Raw genomic sequence first — 14872 nt, 5'->3', positions numbered from 1 at the left:
CCAACCAAAAGGGCCAAGAAAACAAATAGAACTGTTTGGAGTTTCACAGTATTAGAAAGACAAAAATTCGAGTCCAGAGCCAATAAACACTCCAGGATTTCAGTTGAGAACTCTGAAGGGTCAAACACTAGGAATAAGGGCAAACCAAAATACACTAGGCCTTACAAAAACTAAAACCAAACCTGGAATTATCTCAAGTCTTGACTGGATTAACCAATCTACCATCCTAACTGCTTGCTTTAAGAGAAATGAATCTTTTCTGGAGAAAGATAACACTATCTGCAGGCTCTAAAATTTTTCATATACAATGAATTTAATAAAAATGTACTAGGTACATCAGGAATAGATAATTTTTTTTAAAGAAAAGAAAGTAAGAAAGAAAAAAGAAATAGTAGGTAATAGAAACAGACTCATAGGTGATCCAAATCTTGAAGTTATTAGACAAGGACTTTAAAATTTCAAGGTTTATATGCTCAAGAAAATAGATTTAAAAACTCAGAATATCACCAGAGAACTGAAAGCTACAAAAGAAAAAAAAAAAAAGAGAGAAGATAGTGGAAATTCTAAAAATAAAAAATACAACAACTGAAATTAAGAACTCAACAGATGGGTGAAGCAGCATATTAGACATACTAGAAAGTAGATTAGTGAATTAATTACAGGTTAGTAGTCAATATTGAGACTAAAGAACAAGGAGTAAAAAAAAGAATAGAAAATAAGAAATGAGAATAAGAGATATATGGGATATGCTCAAAATGTATAATATATGTATAATTGGTGTCCTGGAAGGTGAGGAAAGAGAAAATAAACAGAAGCAATATTTCAAGGGATACTATCCTAGAATTTCCCCAAACACACATCAATCCACAGATCATGAAGTCCTATGAAGCTCTGTGAACTCCAATCAAGATAAACACAAAGAAATCTAACTTCAGCATAACATAGTTATGCTGCCAAAAACCAAAAGCAAAAACAAAATCTTAAAAGTAGTAAAGACAAAAAAGAAAAAAAAAATGCATTACCTTCAAATGAGAAATAATAAGTCAGACAGCTGACATAATAGAAACAATGGAAGCCAGAAGACAATGGAATGACATCTTAATGTGCTGAAAGAAAATTATAGACAATCTAGAGTTCTACACCTAGTTAGTAAATCTCTCAAAATTAAAGGTAAAATAAAGAATATTCAGAAGACCGGAAACTGAGAGAATTTTTCTCCAGCAAAGCCACAGTAAAAGAAAGACCAAGAGAAGATCTTCAGGTGGAAAGATAATGATCATAAGTGAAAAAATAGAAATGGAGGACGGTAGGAAAAGGGACAGTGTAAATATCTTCATAGATTTAAATGAAAAATGACATCAGGGCCAAAAACATCCAATAAAATCATCAAAAGGAAGAATAAAGATTAAGGACTTATTCTACCAGCTAGCAAATCTTATTATGAAACTTCAGTAATCAAGATAGTGTGGTATTGATTAAAAGATAGGCAAACAGACCAATGGAAGATAACTGAAAGTGCAGAAACATACCCACACTATATGCAGTCATTTAATTTATGACAAAAGTAGCATGGGTGGTGGGGTGGTAGATTATGGCCTTTTCAATAAATGGTCCTGACTCAATTGGTTATCCGTAAAGAAAAAAATGAATCTTCATTTTACTTCAGACAAAACATAAAATCAATTTCATGTAGCTTCTGGATCTAAAAGTGAAATGTATAACAAAACTTCTAAAAGAAAAATAGCAAAATATCTTCATGAGCTAGGGTGGGCAAAAATCCTTAAATAGTACATAAATACACTAATCATAAAGAAGACTAATAAATTGGACTACATTAAAATCAAGAATAGCTGTTCATCAAAATATATCAAGAGAGTGAAAAGTTAAGCCATAGAATGGGAGAAGATGTAAGTAATCCCTATAACCATCAAAGGAGTCACAGCCACAATTTAAAAAATACTTCAACAAATCAGTAAGAAACAGGTAGAGAATCTAATAGGAAAAATGCGCAAAAGACTTGAATAGGCAATTCACAAAAGATGGTATCAAAATGGCCAATAAAGATATGAAAAAAGTTCCCAACTTCATTAGTCATCAGGGAAATGCATATTAAAATGAAAACAAGATACCACTACACACCCACTAGATTGACTAAAATTAAAAAGCTAACGATACCCAAAGTTGGTGAGCATGTGAACCAACTGGAACTCTCGATCACTGCTGGTGAATGTGCAAATAGGTATAACCACTTTGGAAAGCTGTTTGGCAGAGTCTACTAAAGCTGAACATATGGCTACCCTATGACTCAGAAATTCTACCTCTAAGTATGCACCTAATAGTCATGTGAACAGATATTCACCAAAATACATCCAATACCTAGAAATAAATCAAACAAAATATGTGCAATGATTCTACACATAAACTTATGAAACATTTCTGAGAGAAATTAAAGAAGACCTAAGTAAATGCAGGGATATACAAAATTCATGAATTGGAACAGTCTATATTATTAAGATGTCAGTTTTCCCTAAATTGATCTATAGAATCAATTTAATTTGAATAAAATCCCAATTATAATCAGAGAAGGTTTGTGTGTATGCATGTTTATATCGACAACCTGACTCAAAAATGTATATAGAAATGCAAAGAGACAAGAACAGCCAAGATGATCTTGAAGAAGAACTAAGATGGAGGACTTATATTAGTAGTTATTACCAAGACTTATTATGAAGCTATAGAAATTAACGCATTTTGGTGAAAAAAAGCCTGATAAATAGAAGAGAAAAGAAAGTTTAGAAACAGAACCAAATATATGGAGCCATTTGATTTATGACAAAGCACAGTGGGATTAAAGATGGACTTTTCAATAAATGATGATGATTCCATTAGATATCCATATGGAAAAAAAGAAGAAAAGGAATCTTGATCCTTACCTCACACCATACACAAAATCAATTCCAGGCTGATTGTAGATCTAAATGTGAAAGGTAAAACATTAAAGCTTCCAAAAGCCAAGATAGGAAAAGACCTTCATGACCTTAGAGCAGGTTCTATTAAAGGAAAGAATTTCTGTTCCTTAAAACACACCATTTAGAGGACTTCCAGGGAGCCAAAGACAATGAAGGCTGTATATGAATTAACTTCCCCAAATCTCTAGAAGCTATGCTGAATAGCTCTGTAGCTACAAAAGTTCTCTACAAAATCATACCCTCGTCAATAACTAAAGACAGAGAACATCAAAACGGTAAAATAACTGTGAGTAAAAAAGAGAAAAATTAACAAGTTTCACCTGTGCTTTTGCCCCACCCGTGCCCTGGTGCAAGGTATTGCAGCAGAGGCAGACTGAGGACACGGTGGCAAAGACAGAAGATGGGAGCTAATTAAGGGTGAACTGGAATAACTACCAGAAGGACTAATCCACCCTAAATCTGAAGATACTAAAAAAGCATCTGTATTCAGAAGCTGGAGGTCAGATGTTCACAAACTGGCAACTGTGTGGTGAAGAAAGTGAGAAGAATGGTGACCTCCAGGTAGGTACTCACGGGTACAGCACATGAAGGCAGCTTCTGAATCACTACTGATAGTCTTTTTCTTGACCTGCATGGTGGTTACCAGGGTGCTATCCTTAAATAATAATAATTAACCAAAAATTCAAGAGTAATACCAATTCCTTCAGCTGCTTCTTGGGCTATAAACTCTTCCTCAATCTCAGGACTCCTTTCTCCTACCCCTGAGGCTCCTGTCTTGATAAAAGAACTAAAATTTGTTGAGCACCTAGAGTGTGTTTGGCACTTGGTAGGATACTTTCTATTGCATAACCTCATCTAATCCTCACAAGTCTGTGAGAGATAATGCCCCAGTTTTACAGATGAGAAACAAACTGGAAAGGTGAAATGACTTGCCCAACATCACTCTATCTCTATTAGCTTAAGCTGCATGTAACAGAAGAAACAAATTATCACTGACTGAAAGATAGTTTCTTTCTTTCTCATATAAAAGATGTCCATGGGAGATAGTGCAGTGAAGCTATGACAGATCCACGGTGTAATCAGGGACCCAAGTTCCTATCTTTATGCTCTACAATCCTAGAACGATGTTTCCTTCTTAAGGTCACCTAATGGCCCAAGATGGCTGCTAGAACTCCAGCCATCTCATCCACATTCCAGTTAACACAAAAGAGAAAGAGAAAGAAGGGCAAGATCCCCCTTTAAAGCAGCCTTTCTAGAAGTCCCATTTAACACTTCTGCTTATATCTCTTTGTCCAGACTTAGAATCGTGGCCATATCTAGCACAGGAGGCTGGGAAATGTACATTTTCAGTGGAGTGGCAACACATCCAGTTAAAAATCAGAGTTTTGTTACTGAACTCTGATTTGTTGTGTTACTGAACTTGGAAGGGGGGAGGGAGGAGTGGTGTGGATGTTGGTATAGACAACCAGCCATCTGCCAGAGACACCCAGTTGGGAAGTGATGGGGCCAAGATTCAGATCTAGCCAGTGGCCTCTCCATGGGTTACCCAGCTCTTCCTTCTGAGCCGTGTCCCTCTGTCACCTTCCCCAGTGACGTGATGCCTGGGGGAGGAGGAGGACAGGAGCGCTGCGGGAGGGTGGGGGCAGAGGCAGCAGAGCTGTGAAGCTGGCCTCCCTGGGGAGCTCTCTTACTTTTCCATGGCCTTCCCTTCCCCACTTTAGAGCCCAGGGCTTCCCTAAAACTCCAGGTTCTTTGTCACAGAGCTCACAGCGCAGCGGTGATGAGACGGGTGCATCTTTTCACGGGTCATTGGCTATAAGTCGAAGATCAGAAACACACTAGGTTTGTGTTTCCTTCAGTTTTGCCATGTTAAAAAAGCAATCACCTGCAGCCGCAGAAGTTTCTTTCCAGAAAACATTACAAAGTCTTCCAAAGGATAGGCCTGTGCCTTTGATGGAGGGCTGGGGCCATCTCTGAGGTCCCCGCTGATTCCAGGGCTCTCAACGGCTCCAGCTGGGGCCTTGGCCCAGCGCGGGGTTTCAGCAGGGGAACAGCAACAGCGGAAGAAGGTCCTTAGCAGAGAGGCCGAGCCGTCACCAGAGAAATCAGGCCGGAATTGTAAATGCTCACAGTGGAAACAAACCTAACGGGACTTGAAAAATGGAAGTTGACATTTGAAATCACCAATGTCAACAGTCACTTTTCAGGAGAAGAACAGTGATGGGGAACCTCAACGAAGAGAAAGAGCTGGACGTCAGAGCCCAAAGCAAGTGCCCAGAGGCCGTCTTCGTGAGGTTCCGGAAGACTGGACTCCAAACATGCTCAGGGAAGCCTGAAGGTCTGCACTTGCGCCAGCGCAGGAAGCTCCAACGGCAAAGGACTGAAGAACGTGCTTCTGAGGGAGTCCCTGGCCTTGTCACCCCTCCTACCAGCAAACTCCCGGCACCCACGAGTGGGCTGGGGACAACTTGATACTAGAGACAGGTGTATAAAGGAGGGAACCTCCTAGAATACATCCAGCAGGGGCCACTATTCTGCCCATTTCCGTGACTTTGTCTACCAGGAGTCACCAGTGTCCTGAGAGATTGCAGGGTTTCAGAGGATAGCCATGCCACCCAGTGTGCTGTAATATAATAAATCCTTACTGTGTTGACACAGAGTCAGAGAACTGGGCTGCGAGAGGACCCTAGGAGTTACCTGGTCCAAATCTCTCTTTTTCAGTAGGGGAAACTGAGGCCCAGGGAGCCAGAGTGACCTGCTGAGATAGCAGATTAATCGGTGTGAACGCAGGGTCAGCACCAGATCCCCTGGTCACCACACCGTGTGCTCCTGCATGCCACTTACAACAGGGGCCCGCCGAGACGTCACAGCAGAGCTGTGGGTGAGCCGTCCTAATCATGTCCCAGGCTAGAGGAGCAGAGGGGAAGGGCCAGAGTGGGATGAGGAGTCCTGGCCTTAAGTCCTGGGTCTGCCCCAACCTGCTGGGTGACTGACTGCGTTCGATTCCTAGGGCTGCCCACAACTTTCCACAAACGGGCTGGCTTAAAACAATGGAAATTTAGTCTTTCACAGTTCTGGAGGCCAGACATCTGAAACCAAAGTGTCGCCGGGGCTGGCGCCTTCTGGAAGTTCTGAGGGAGACTCCCCCATGCCATGCCTCTCTCCCAGCCTCTGGTGGCTGCCGGCAATCCTTGGCATTCCTTGTTTTGTAGACACATCACTCCAATCGCCGCCTCCTGCACATGGCCTTCCCCTCTGTCAAATCTCCCTCTGCCTTTCTCTCAGAGACGAACCTGTCATTGGATGTAGGGCCTGCCCAGGGAAGCCAGGAAAATCTCATCATGAGAGCCTGAAGCTAATTGCATCCCAAAAACCCCTTTCCCAAATAAGGTCACGTTCACAGGTTCCAAGGGTTAAAACACGGACATGTCTTTTTAGGAGCCACTGTTCAACCCACTGCAGTGATCTTGGGATGTCTCTTCCCCTCTCTGGCCCTTAGTTTCCCCATTTGTGAAAAAGTGAGGAAGGCAAGAGCCAATCTACTTGCTGTGGTTTTACAAGTGTTTATCTTCGTGGACACTGATGGGTCCCAACATTCAGGCAGCAGCCAGTACCACACTGACCACGGCCCCGAGCAGCTAGGCACAGAGCAAATTCAAATTTAAGAAACATTTCTGGACTCTCTAGAATGTCCTTTGACCAGAGACTTCTGAAAGCTCTTGGGGGAAGTTGGCTTGTGGTCAGACCACTATCGGAATGCTTTGTTCAACTCTGAGCCCTCCGGGAGACAATGTCCAACAAGAGCAAGTACGACAAGAGGACAGGCTGAGTGTGGGGAGGGGTTTGACAAATACAGCCTGTGCTGGGCTAGTGCTGGGGTGAGGCAAATAAAGCACCAACTTCAGGTGCAAAAATTAAGGAGGAGCCCAAATACCTCAGTAATCAAGATAAAACGTATTTTAATGCCGCATTTTTAAAAAATCAAAACTAATACAAAAAAATTCATCATGAACAAAATATCAAAATTTTAAATAAAGATAGAATCCAACCCTACACTTGCATGACTCACCTCACTCGCCTCACTCTAATCCCAGTCCTGTGGATCCTGTCTTTATTTAAAATTTTGATAATTTGTTCATCGTGGATTCTTTCTTGCATTAAATTTGATTTTTTTAAAAAAATCACATTAACATAGTTTGTTTAATCTTGATTACTGAGGTTTTGGGCACTCCTTACATTTTGCACTTAGCCCTGGACTCGTGAGTTATAGCTGGAGGGACCGGGGCTGTTCAGCCTGGAGAAGGGATGCCTCTGAGGATGTGGTCACTGCCCCCAAATCTCTGAATGACTGTGTGGGTCAGCAGGCCCACAGGACCTGAGTGGCCCCAGAGGAACCTGAGGGGGTGGACATTAAGGGAAAAATAGTGAGCCCTCTGCTACTGGAAGATCTGAGAATGTGATGGGAGGCTGGACTAGATAGTTTTTTGGGGCAACCCCAACACCCTCTGATTCCAATAGGCAGAGAAGCTGCAGATGTCCCTGTGTAACCCTAATCACCTTGTAACTGCGGGGGAACGTAAGAGATATTGCCTCTTGCTTCAAAGACCGTGGGCACAGGAATTGGGTCTTCTGGACTTTGGGAAGCCACTGTGATCGATGGCCCTGCCCCATCTTGGGGGACTCATGCGTGGGATTCGCACAACTATGGGGGGGAGTGAACAGCATCAAGGTGTCCCACGCATGGGACAGCATTGGGGGACAGGCCAGCCTCCTCACCAGCCCCAAGTAAAAAAAAAAAATCAGACAAAGGAAGCAGTGATCCGTTGTTGTTATAAATATCAAAACGTTGTCTCCAAAACACACCACAAAAAATGATCTATCTAAAATGCATTCCTGTGTCCTGCTCGCAGCCCTGCATGGCTCCCCCCAGATAAAATTAATGCTTCTTAGAGCAGCGTTCAAGGGGGCCCTTCTCCCTGCTCGCATCCCCACATGGCTTCACAGATCTCCTGTGCAATCATTTCAGTCTTTGGACTTTAAGCCTCTCTAGTTATTGTACCATCTGCTTTCACGGATTTTTCTCCTTAGTTTTTGTGTTTTCCTCAAATTTTATACTATTTTCAGATGAAAATATTGAGTATCCCCGGACCTAAGTCTCTAAATAAATTGCAAACTTTGACACCTTTAAAAATAACACTTACTGAAATAAATGAGTTATTTCTGCTCATTATTCAAGATCTCAAAAAATTTTTATATATGCATTGATTTTGGTATGAAAATACTTCTTTCGACAGTTTCTAACCAGGTGCCAGCGTGATGTAAAGAGTTGTTTACAAAATGTGTCCTAATGATTTGCCATTTCTTGACAAATCAATAAATCATCTGTGCAGAGTTGGCTCTGATTGTGATTAAATAATGAATAAAAATTATATATATATAAATTTCCTTTATTATGAAGCTTATTCTTGGAATGAAATTGGGTCGGTAAGAACTCTGGGGTTGGGTGGGATTTATCTGAACACAGAGAAGACAGAAAAGAATTATGTGCGCTGCCGTATGGAATTTCGGCGGGTGTTCAGAATGGAGAAGTGGATGTTACCACCCTCACCAGGGCTGGCATCGCCTGATGTTTCATAATACAGTGACAGAGAATGGTGTACTTTTAAAATACTTTTACACATGCCATATTACAGGTCCTTGCAGTAGCCCTATGAGATAAGCAGGGCAGGGGGTAGTAACCCCAGTGGGAATGCACAGAGGCCCCGAGGACTGAAGCCCTCTGCCCACAGGTCTGCTCCCAGCCACGACAGCACGAAGGTGCCAGGCACCGCCCTAGCTGCTTTGCACAAGCTGCTGTCAATCTTCCGGATAATCCCGGAGGAGGGTGTTTTTACTACTATCCTACAGATATGGAAACAGAGGCTCAGAGAACTCAAGTTCAAGGTCACAGAGCTGGGTAAGTGGCAAAACTGGGGTTTGAACTAGTCTGTTTCCCAAAGTCTACTTGAAAAGTTTTTTTCTGTCCTCCAGGAGAGCATCGATGTGACAGAAATGACATTCCGAGTCAGAGGAGCACGGAATGAAGCTTTGGCAGAGTCTAAAGGGCCCTGTCACTGGCGCCAGGACTGCACCTCTTCCACACATACTGTGTTCTGTGCCTACAGAGTATCCTTGCCTCATTGGGTTCTCACAGTTCCCTAGAGGAGCACGCAGCAGAGGGCTGGCTACCCCTGCTTTATAGGTATGTGAGGCTCAGAGAGGTCAAGTGATTTGCTCAAAGTCACACACAGGACAATAAATCAGACAACATCATCAGACAAGATGATCAAAGGAGGTGGGCCTGGGGGCTAAAATGGGCAGACCAAGGCACTGACCTTTCCTGAGATGGTCTTGATCTGCTTAGAGCTCAGGGGCTCGAAGTCCACGCCGATGTAGCCCTCCATAGCAGCAAGCAGATTCTTCCGGAGGCAGCGGGATGAGTTGGCTTCCGTGTGCACCTGCTCCCACCAGGAAGGCTCGTACCAGCCTGGGATGATCCACTGGTACTTACTGCCGTACATGTTCTCCTCGTAGGCCTGCAACAGACGGGGCGACTATGAAGCACCAAGAGACAAACACTATTCAGGGTACTGTGCCCTGTGAGAAAGGTGGAGTGAAGTCAGGCTTCCTCTTACTGAGGATTTATTACATTTTTATTACTTGCTTGACTTCCTCCTTGTTATTTCTCAGAGGATCCAAGGTATTTTATGGACAACATGTATAATAAAATAATAAACACTGAATAAAAATTAAAACATAGGGGCCTAGGAAAATATAAATTTTAATATGTTTACAGGAGGTAAAGGGAACCGAATAGAGATAAATAAATCAAAGCTTCCAACAGTCTACATAATTGAGCTGCAAATTTCACTATGAACTTCCTGGAAGCCTAGGAGAAAAGGACAATAAGATTATTTACATAATTTACATTATCAATAAGGAGAAAACATACCAGCTCCTTGGAGAAACAAAGTGTTTTCTAGTCTTTAACCCTCAAAAAATGCCTCCTACGGAGGATACTGTCTAATTAGCCAGCATGGTACCAGCACCACATCTACAACAGATTGATAAAGCTGTTTTTTGGTATAGATCTTTACTAAAAGCTAAGGTCATGCCTCAAAACACAATCCAGGGGGAGCAATTTTCAACTGGCCAAGACAATTGAATCTAAGGGTGCAGCTCATATAAGATGCCCCTTGGCAAACTGAGAAGTCTCTCTGAATCTTTACCCAAAGTACAGTGTGAATAAATTCAGATCCTAAGAAAAATGTCCTACATTTGTGTGCTTTACATGTGTCGTATTTGATTGTCACCCACATTCACCCAAATGACAAAACTGAAAACCAGAGAGGGAAAGTAACTTTTCCAAGGTCACACAGCCAGGGAGAAAAGCCAGGCCTGGATCTAGGTCTGTTGACTTTAAGGCTACAAAGCCACACTGCCTGCCTCCCATTCAAACAAAATAGTCACCAGAATGTTCTAATGTACCTCTACTTGGCTTTGATTCTTATTATAATTATCTTATATAAGGAAAAACATGCTTTTTGATAGCTTTCTGATGAGTGGACATTAGTGGATGTGAGTGGACATGAGTGGACAATAGTGGACATGAGTGGACATGAGTGGACATTACTGGATGTGAGTAGATATCAGTGAACATGAGTGGATGTGAGTGGACATCAGTGGACAATAGTGGACATTACTGGACATGAGTGGATGTGAGTGGACATGAGTGGACGTGAGTGGACATTAGTGGACATCAGTGGACAATAGTGGACATTAGTGGACATGAGTGGATGTGAGTGGATGTGAGTAGACATGAGTGGACAAGAGTGGACATGAATGGACATTAGTGGACGTTAGTGGAAAGTTCCTGGAGGGTGGGGCCATGCCAGCTCTCCCCTGGGTTCCTAGTGCTTACCACAGTGCCTGGTATACAGAGGACACTCACGGTTACAGAGTGACTAAATGAAGGTGTTTCCGGTTTACTTGGTTGCCTTGGCTTTCATTTTCTCTGCCTCTGGTAGAACTATGGTCCCAGAACCTGTGGCCACCAAACAGGTCCTACTGCGTGCTGATGGGTGGTCCTGGGCTCACATCCTTCAGCCCCATGAACTGCTTTGGTTCTTATTAGTTGTAGACATGTAACCATGATGTGAATTAAAAAAAATCCAATCTCCTCTTTTTATTAAGTTTCTTTTTGCATTCTCCTCTCTCCATGCAAGAAGGACATTTCCTTTTATGTTAAGGGTCACAATAACAATTGTGATAAAACCTAACGTCAGTGAAGCAGTTAACACTTGGGACAATGCTCCCCCTTTGGTGGCCTCACTTAAGCCTCTCAACAACCCTGTGAGGCATATAAGGCAGAGATCATTGCTTCCGTTTTAGAGATGAGGCAGCTGGGGACCAGAGATGTGAAGTGACCTGCCTGAGGTCACACAGCCAGCAGAGCTAAAACCAGAACCCACATCGGAGTTCTTGAGAATTTAGAACAGATCACTGAGGATGGAGGAGAAGACAAAAGCGACATGCCATGCTCATACTGTGCTAGAGCCAAAATGAACATTTTGCCACAGGGCTATAAATAGGCCTTGCATTTGCTGGAGTCTGCTTTCCCATTGGGTGGCAGTGCCAATCTCAAGAACGCAGCGACACGCTGTAAAGTTTGCACTGCAGCATGTGCATGGCAAACACGCGGTTGCTTCCATCTGGCCTGTGCTCTGACCCTCACAGGGGCAGGAAGGCTCTCCCAGGTGGTCCCTGCCCTGAGCAGCCCCTCCCTCTGTCACACCCCAGTCTTGATGCAGCACGAACACATCGAGCAGAGACTCCTCGGAACCTTCTGGACCTGCCAGAAGAACTCCTTCCCAACCAGGCAAGACCGTACGTCCTCAAAAGCAGATTCCACGCAAGGGTTTGGCACATGGACCCAACACACAACCAGAAACCTCACAGAGACTCCTTAATGGGTGAAGCAGCCAGCAAAGGGTCTCAGAGAAACCCCCTCTCAAAACACCGTAAGTCTGACAAGAGTGAGGAGGAAAGCGGGAGGGGAAGGGGGTGGTGTCCCCATGCCATGTGGAAGGCAGGCTGCCTGGGGCTTCGGGTCAAAAGGAAGACAGCCGTGCCATCTGTTCTCAAGTGGAAACCACGGCTGGAAAAGTCACTCGGAAAATTGTCCCAGCGCCTGGCACAGAGTGAAGTCACAGCCATGCCTGGGCTCTGCTTTGGCTTGGATCAGAACATGAGGTCTGTCTGCATTCCTTGCAAACGGGAGGTGGCCAGGGCTTACTGTGGCATCTTCGAGGATCATTTTTATTAATTTATTTTCCCTGGAGTTATTTGTTTTCCTCATTTGGTCAACATCAACCACCCACCGTGCACCAGCTCCTCGCCAGGCCCTGGGAACATGGGGGGAAAAACCCAGTTTCTTCCCTACAAGAAAGCTTGTTCTCTAGTTTGGGGCATTATTTTCCTTCTTAAAATGGGCTATTTCTGGACCCTAGGTAGTAGGGAGCAAGGTTTGTAAGTTTTTGGAGTAAAATTATTAAATCTACTCGCTCCACATTTTCAATTTTTCTTATGGTCCTCCTTCGATTTTAATGCGGAAAGACCTCTTGCTACTCTTCACTGAGATGCAGAATGCTCATCACAATTTTGTGAGATCCACCAGTAAACTCGCCAGCCCAGCAGTGGCTCCTTCCATCTCCAGACACCTGAGATCTCATATAAACAAACAAAACAAGATTGCTGACATTTACCGAGGACTCTCAGTACTCGTCCATCAGGTACTGTGCAAAGGGTTTCTGCTCATTGAATCTTCACAGCAATCCTGTGAGACAGGTGTTATCATCCCCATTTTACAGATGAGAAAGCTGAGGTCCAGAGAGTATAAATAGCATGCCCAGCTTCAGTACCAAGCAGCACACCAGGGATTCAAGCCCAAGCTGACTGGCTCCTGAGTGCCAAGCTCCATCCAAGGTCTCCTGCAATGTCAGCCTCGTAGCCTCTCCCTCCTCCCGGCTAAGTCAGAAGATGATCAGGCCATTCTCATCTTGCTCCTGAGCCTTCAGGTGAAACAATCCTGTGAGACTGTGGCTTTCAGCCACTGCTCTGTCCTCACTCCTGGTCTCTTTTCAGTCCCTGCACCTGTCCTGAAACGGGGCACCAGGAGCTGGGCAGGGCACCCCAAGTGGGATTTCCCCAGCAGAGAGCAAAGGGACCACCCTGCCCCGGGTGTGGACATGTAGTCTGAGGTCACTCTCTGCCACTGTGCTAACGCTGGTGACCTCAGTGACCAGACTCTGTAGTAAACTGGGGGTCAACTGAGACACTCAAAGTCACTTCTCAGCACACAGTACTCCCCAGCTATGCCTCTACCACCTTGGACTTAGGTAGCTGGATTTGTTTTAATATAACCTTATATTAGAATCATTAATCTCCTTGGATTTCATCAAATATTCCAACCTGTTAAAGTTCTTTGAACCCTGGCTCTGTCATCTAACATATTTCATGACTTCTAAAATTCCTACAAACCTATTTATAACTTCATCCAGGTTATACTGACAAAAAGATCAAAGAGGACAGAGATCTGTGGCCCATCACTGGAGAATACACCTAGAACAACCTCAGTCTGAAGAGAAGCCCATTGGGTAGACAATGACTCACCTAACAGGGCTCTCATTCCGCTGATTTTTTCCTGAGTGGGGTGGAGGATTAGGAGCCGGGGCATCAAAATGGAAACAGATTTAGTTCCTGTGTCAGAGCCCTTATATATAACTTAAGTGAGAAATCATGTGGAGAAAACCTCTTTTTTTAAGACTAAATTGCAATCAGGTGAATGAGGATTGAGCCTGGGCTCTGCCGTGAATTGGCTGGGGCCGGACAAGCCCCTTTGCCTCTCTGGCCTCTGTTTCCGCATCTGTAAAACTGTGTAATCATAGTTGCTCATGGTCATTGAAAAGATGAAATGAGATAAGGTATAAAGCAGTACTTTGTCACCTACCACATACTAGACAACTGTAAAGGATTTGGGGGTAGATACTGGGACAGTTGACAGTTGTCCTAAACCTAAGACTCTGAGCCCTCCCTGCAGGCCTAGAGAGGAACCGAGTCACTTCATTCTCGCCCTGATCTCTGGACGCTATCTCTGCACCATGCTCACAGCAGGGCTCTGTCACGCATGATTAAATCGGGGGATGTAGAATTTCCTGATCAGGCTGAGACAATAGGTCAGAGGGGGGTCTCATGAATCGAGGTCCCTGGCTCCCCCTGTGACTGTACTGTTCTGAGCCCTGGGATTTTAGCTCCTTAGACAGAAGAAAGAAGAGTGAGCACAAGACCTCTGCCTCCGGGAACCCAGGCCCCCGTCCTAGGGTCCCGCTCTCGGACCAAGCAGCAAGAATGAGTCTGAGACCAAGCTTCGTGAACCTCCCCAAAGACAAAACTGATACGACGGTTTTACTTACACAACAGAACACTTTTGCTGCCATATGCTGGTCAAACTGGCCAAGGATGATCCGCACGTCATTCCCCTGCGGACAGAAGGACAGGTATGTGAAGGTGAGCAGATGATCAGCACACCACGCGGGGTTCAAGGCCACGGGCAGAGAACACTCCTGTGCCCCAGGCTCCCAGGTGAGAGCGCTGCCTGGGCAGGTGGGCAGGGCAGAACCTTACCCCCAGCCCAGCCCAGGCTGGATTCTCTGGCCCTCTCTGGGGCCAGCTTCCCCTCGGCTCCTACAGCCGGCCCTCCCTGGTCTCATGGGCAAGCCGTGGGGCAAGCATAGGGCAAGCCTGCACAGGCCCCAGGCTGAAGCTGGCTGCCCTGAGGGGCCTTGGACTCCCCCCTGTTCTCTTCC

The 14872-nt window shown here is 44.4% G+C and overlaps 1 protein-coding gene across 1 annotated transcript in view; it reads right to left on the bottom strand.

Annotated features, from left to right (window-relative positions):
* The window catches only part of GABBR2 (gamma-aminobutyric acid type B receptor subunit 2), a 365809-nt gene that overhangs the window by 148217 nt on the left and 202720 nt on the right, over nucleotides 1-14872 (bottom strand). The window contains exons 5-6 of the mRNA XM_045563833.1: nucleotides 14480-14545; nucleotides 9344-9544 (exon numbers count right to left, since the gene is read on the bottom strand). Of these exons, the coding sequence (XP_045419789.1) occupies nucleotides 9344-9544; nucleotides 14480-14545 (267 nt within the window). The remainder of the gene's footprint in view (nucleotides 1-9343; nucleotides 9545-14479; nucleotides 14546-14872) is intronic.

Source organism: Lemur catta, chromosome 10, assembly GCF_020740605.2.
Source record: "Lemur catta isolate mLemCat1 chromosome 10, mLemCat1.pri, whole genome shotgun sequence".
Taxonomy (NCBI): Eukaryota; Metazoa; Chordata; class Mammalia; order Primates; family Lemuridae; genus Lemur; species Lemur catta.
Note: the sequence above shows the minus strand (reverse complement) of the source record. Positions and strands in the feature narration are given on the sequence as shown.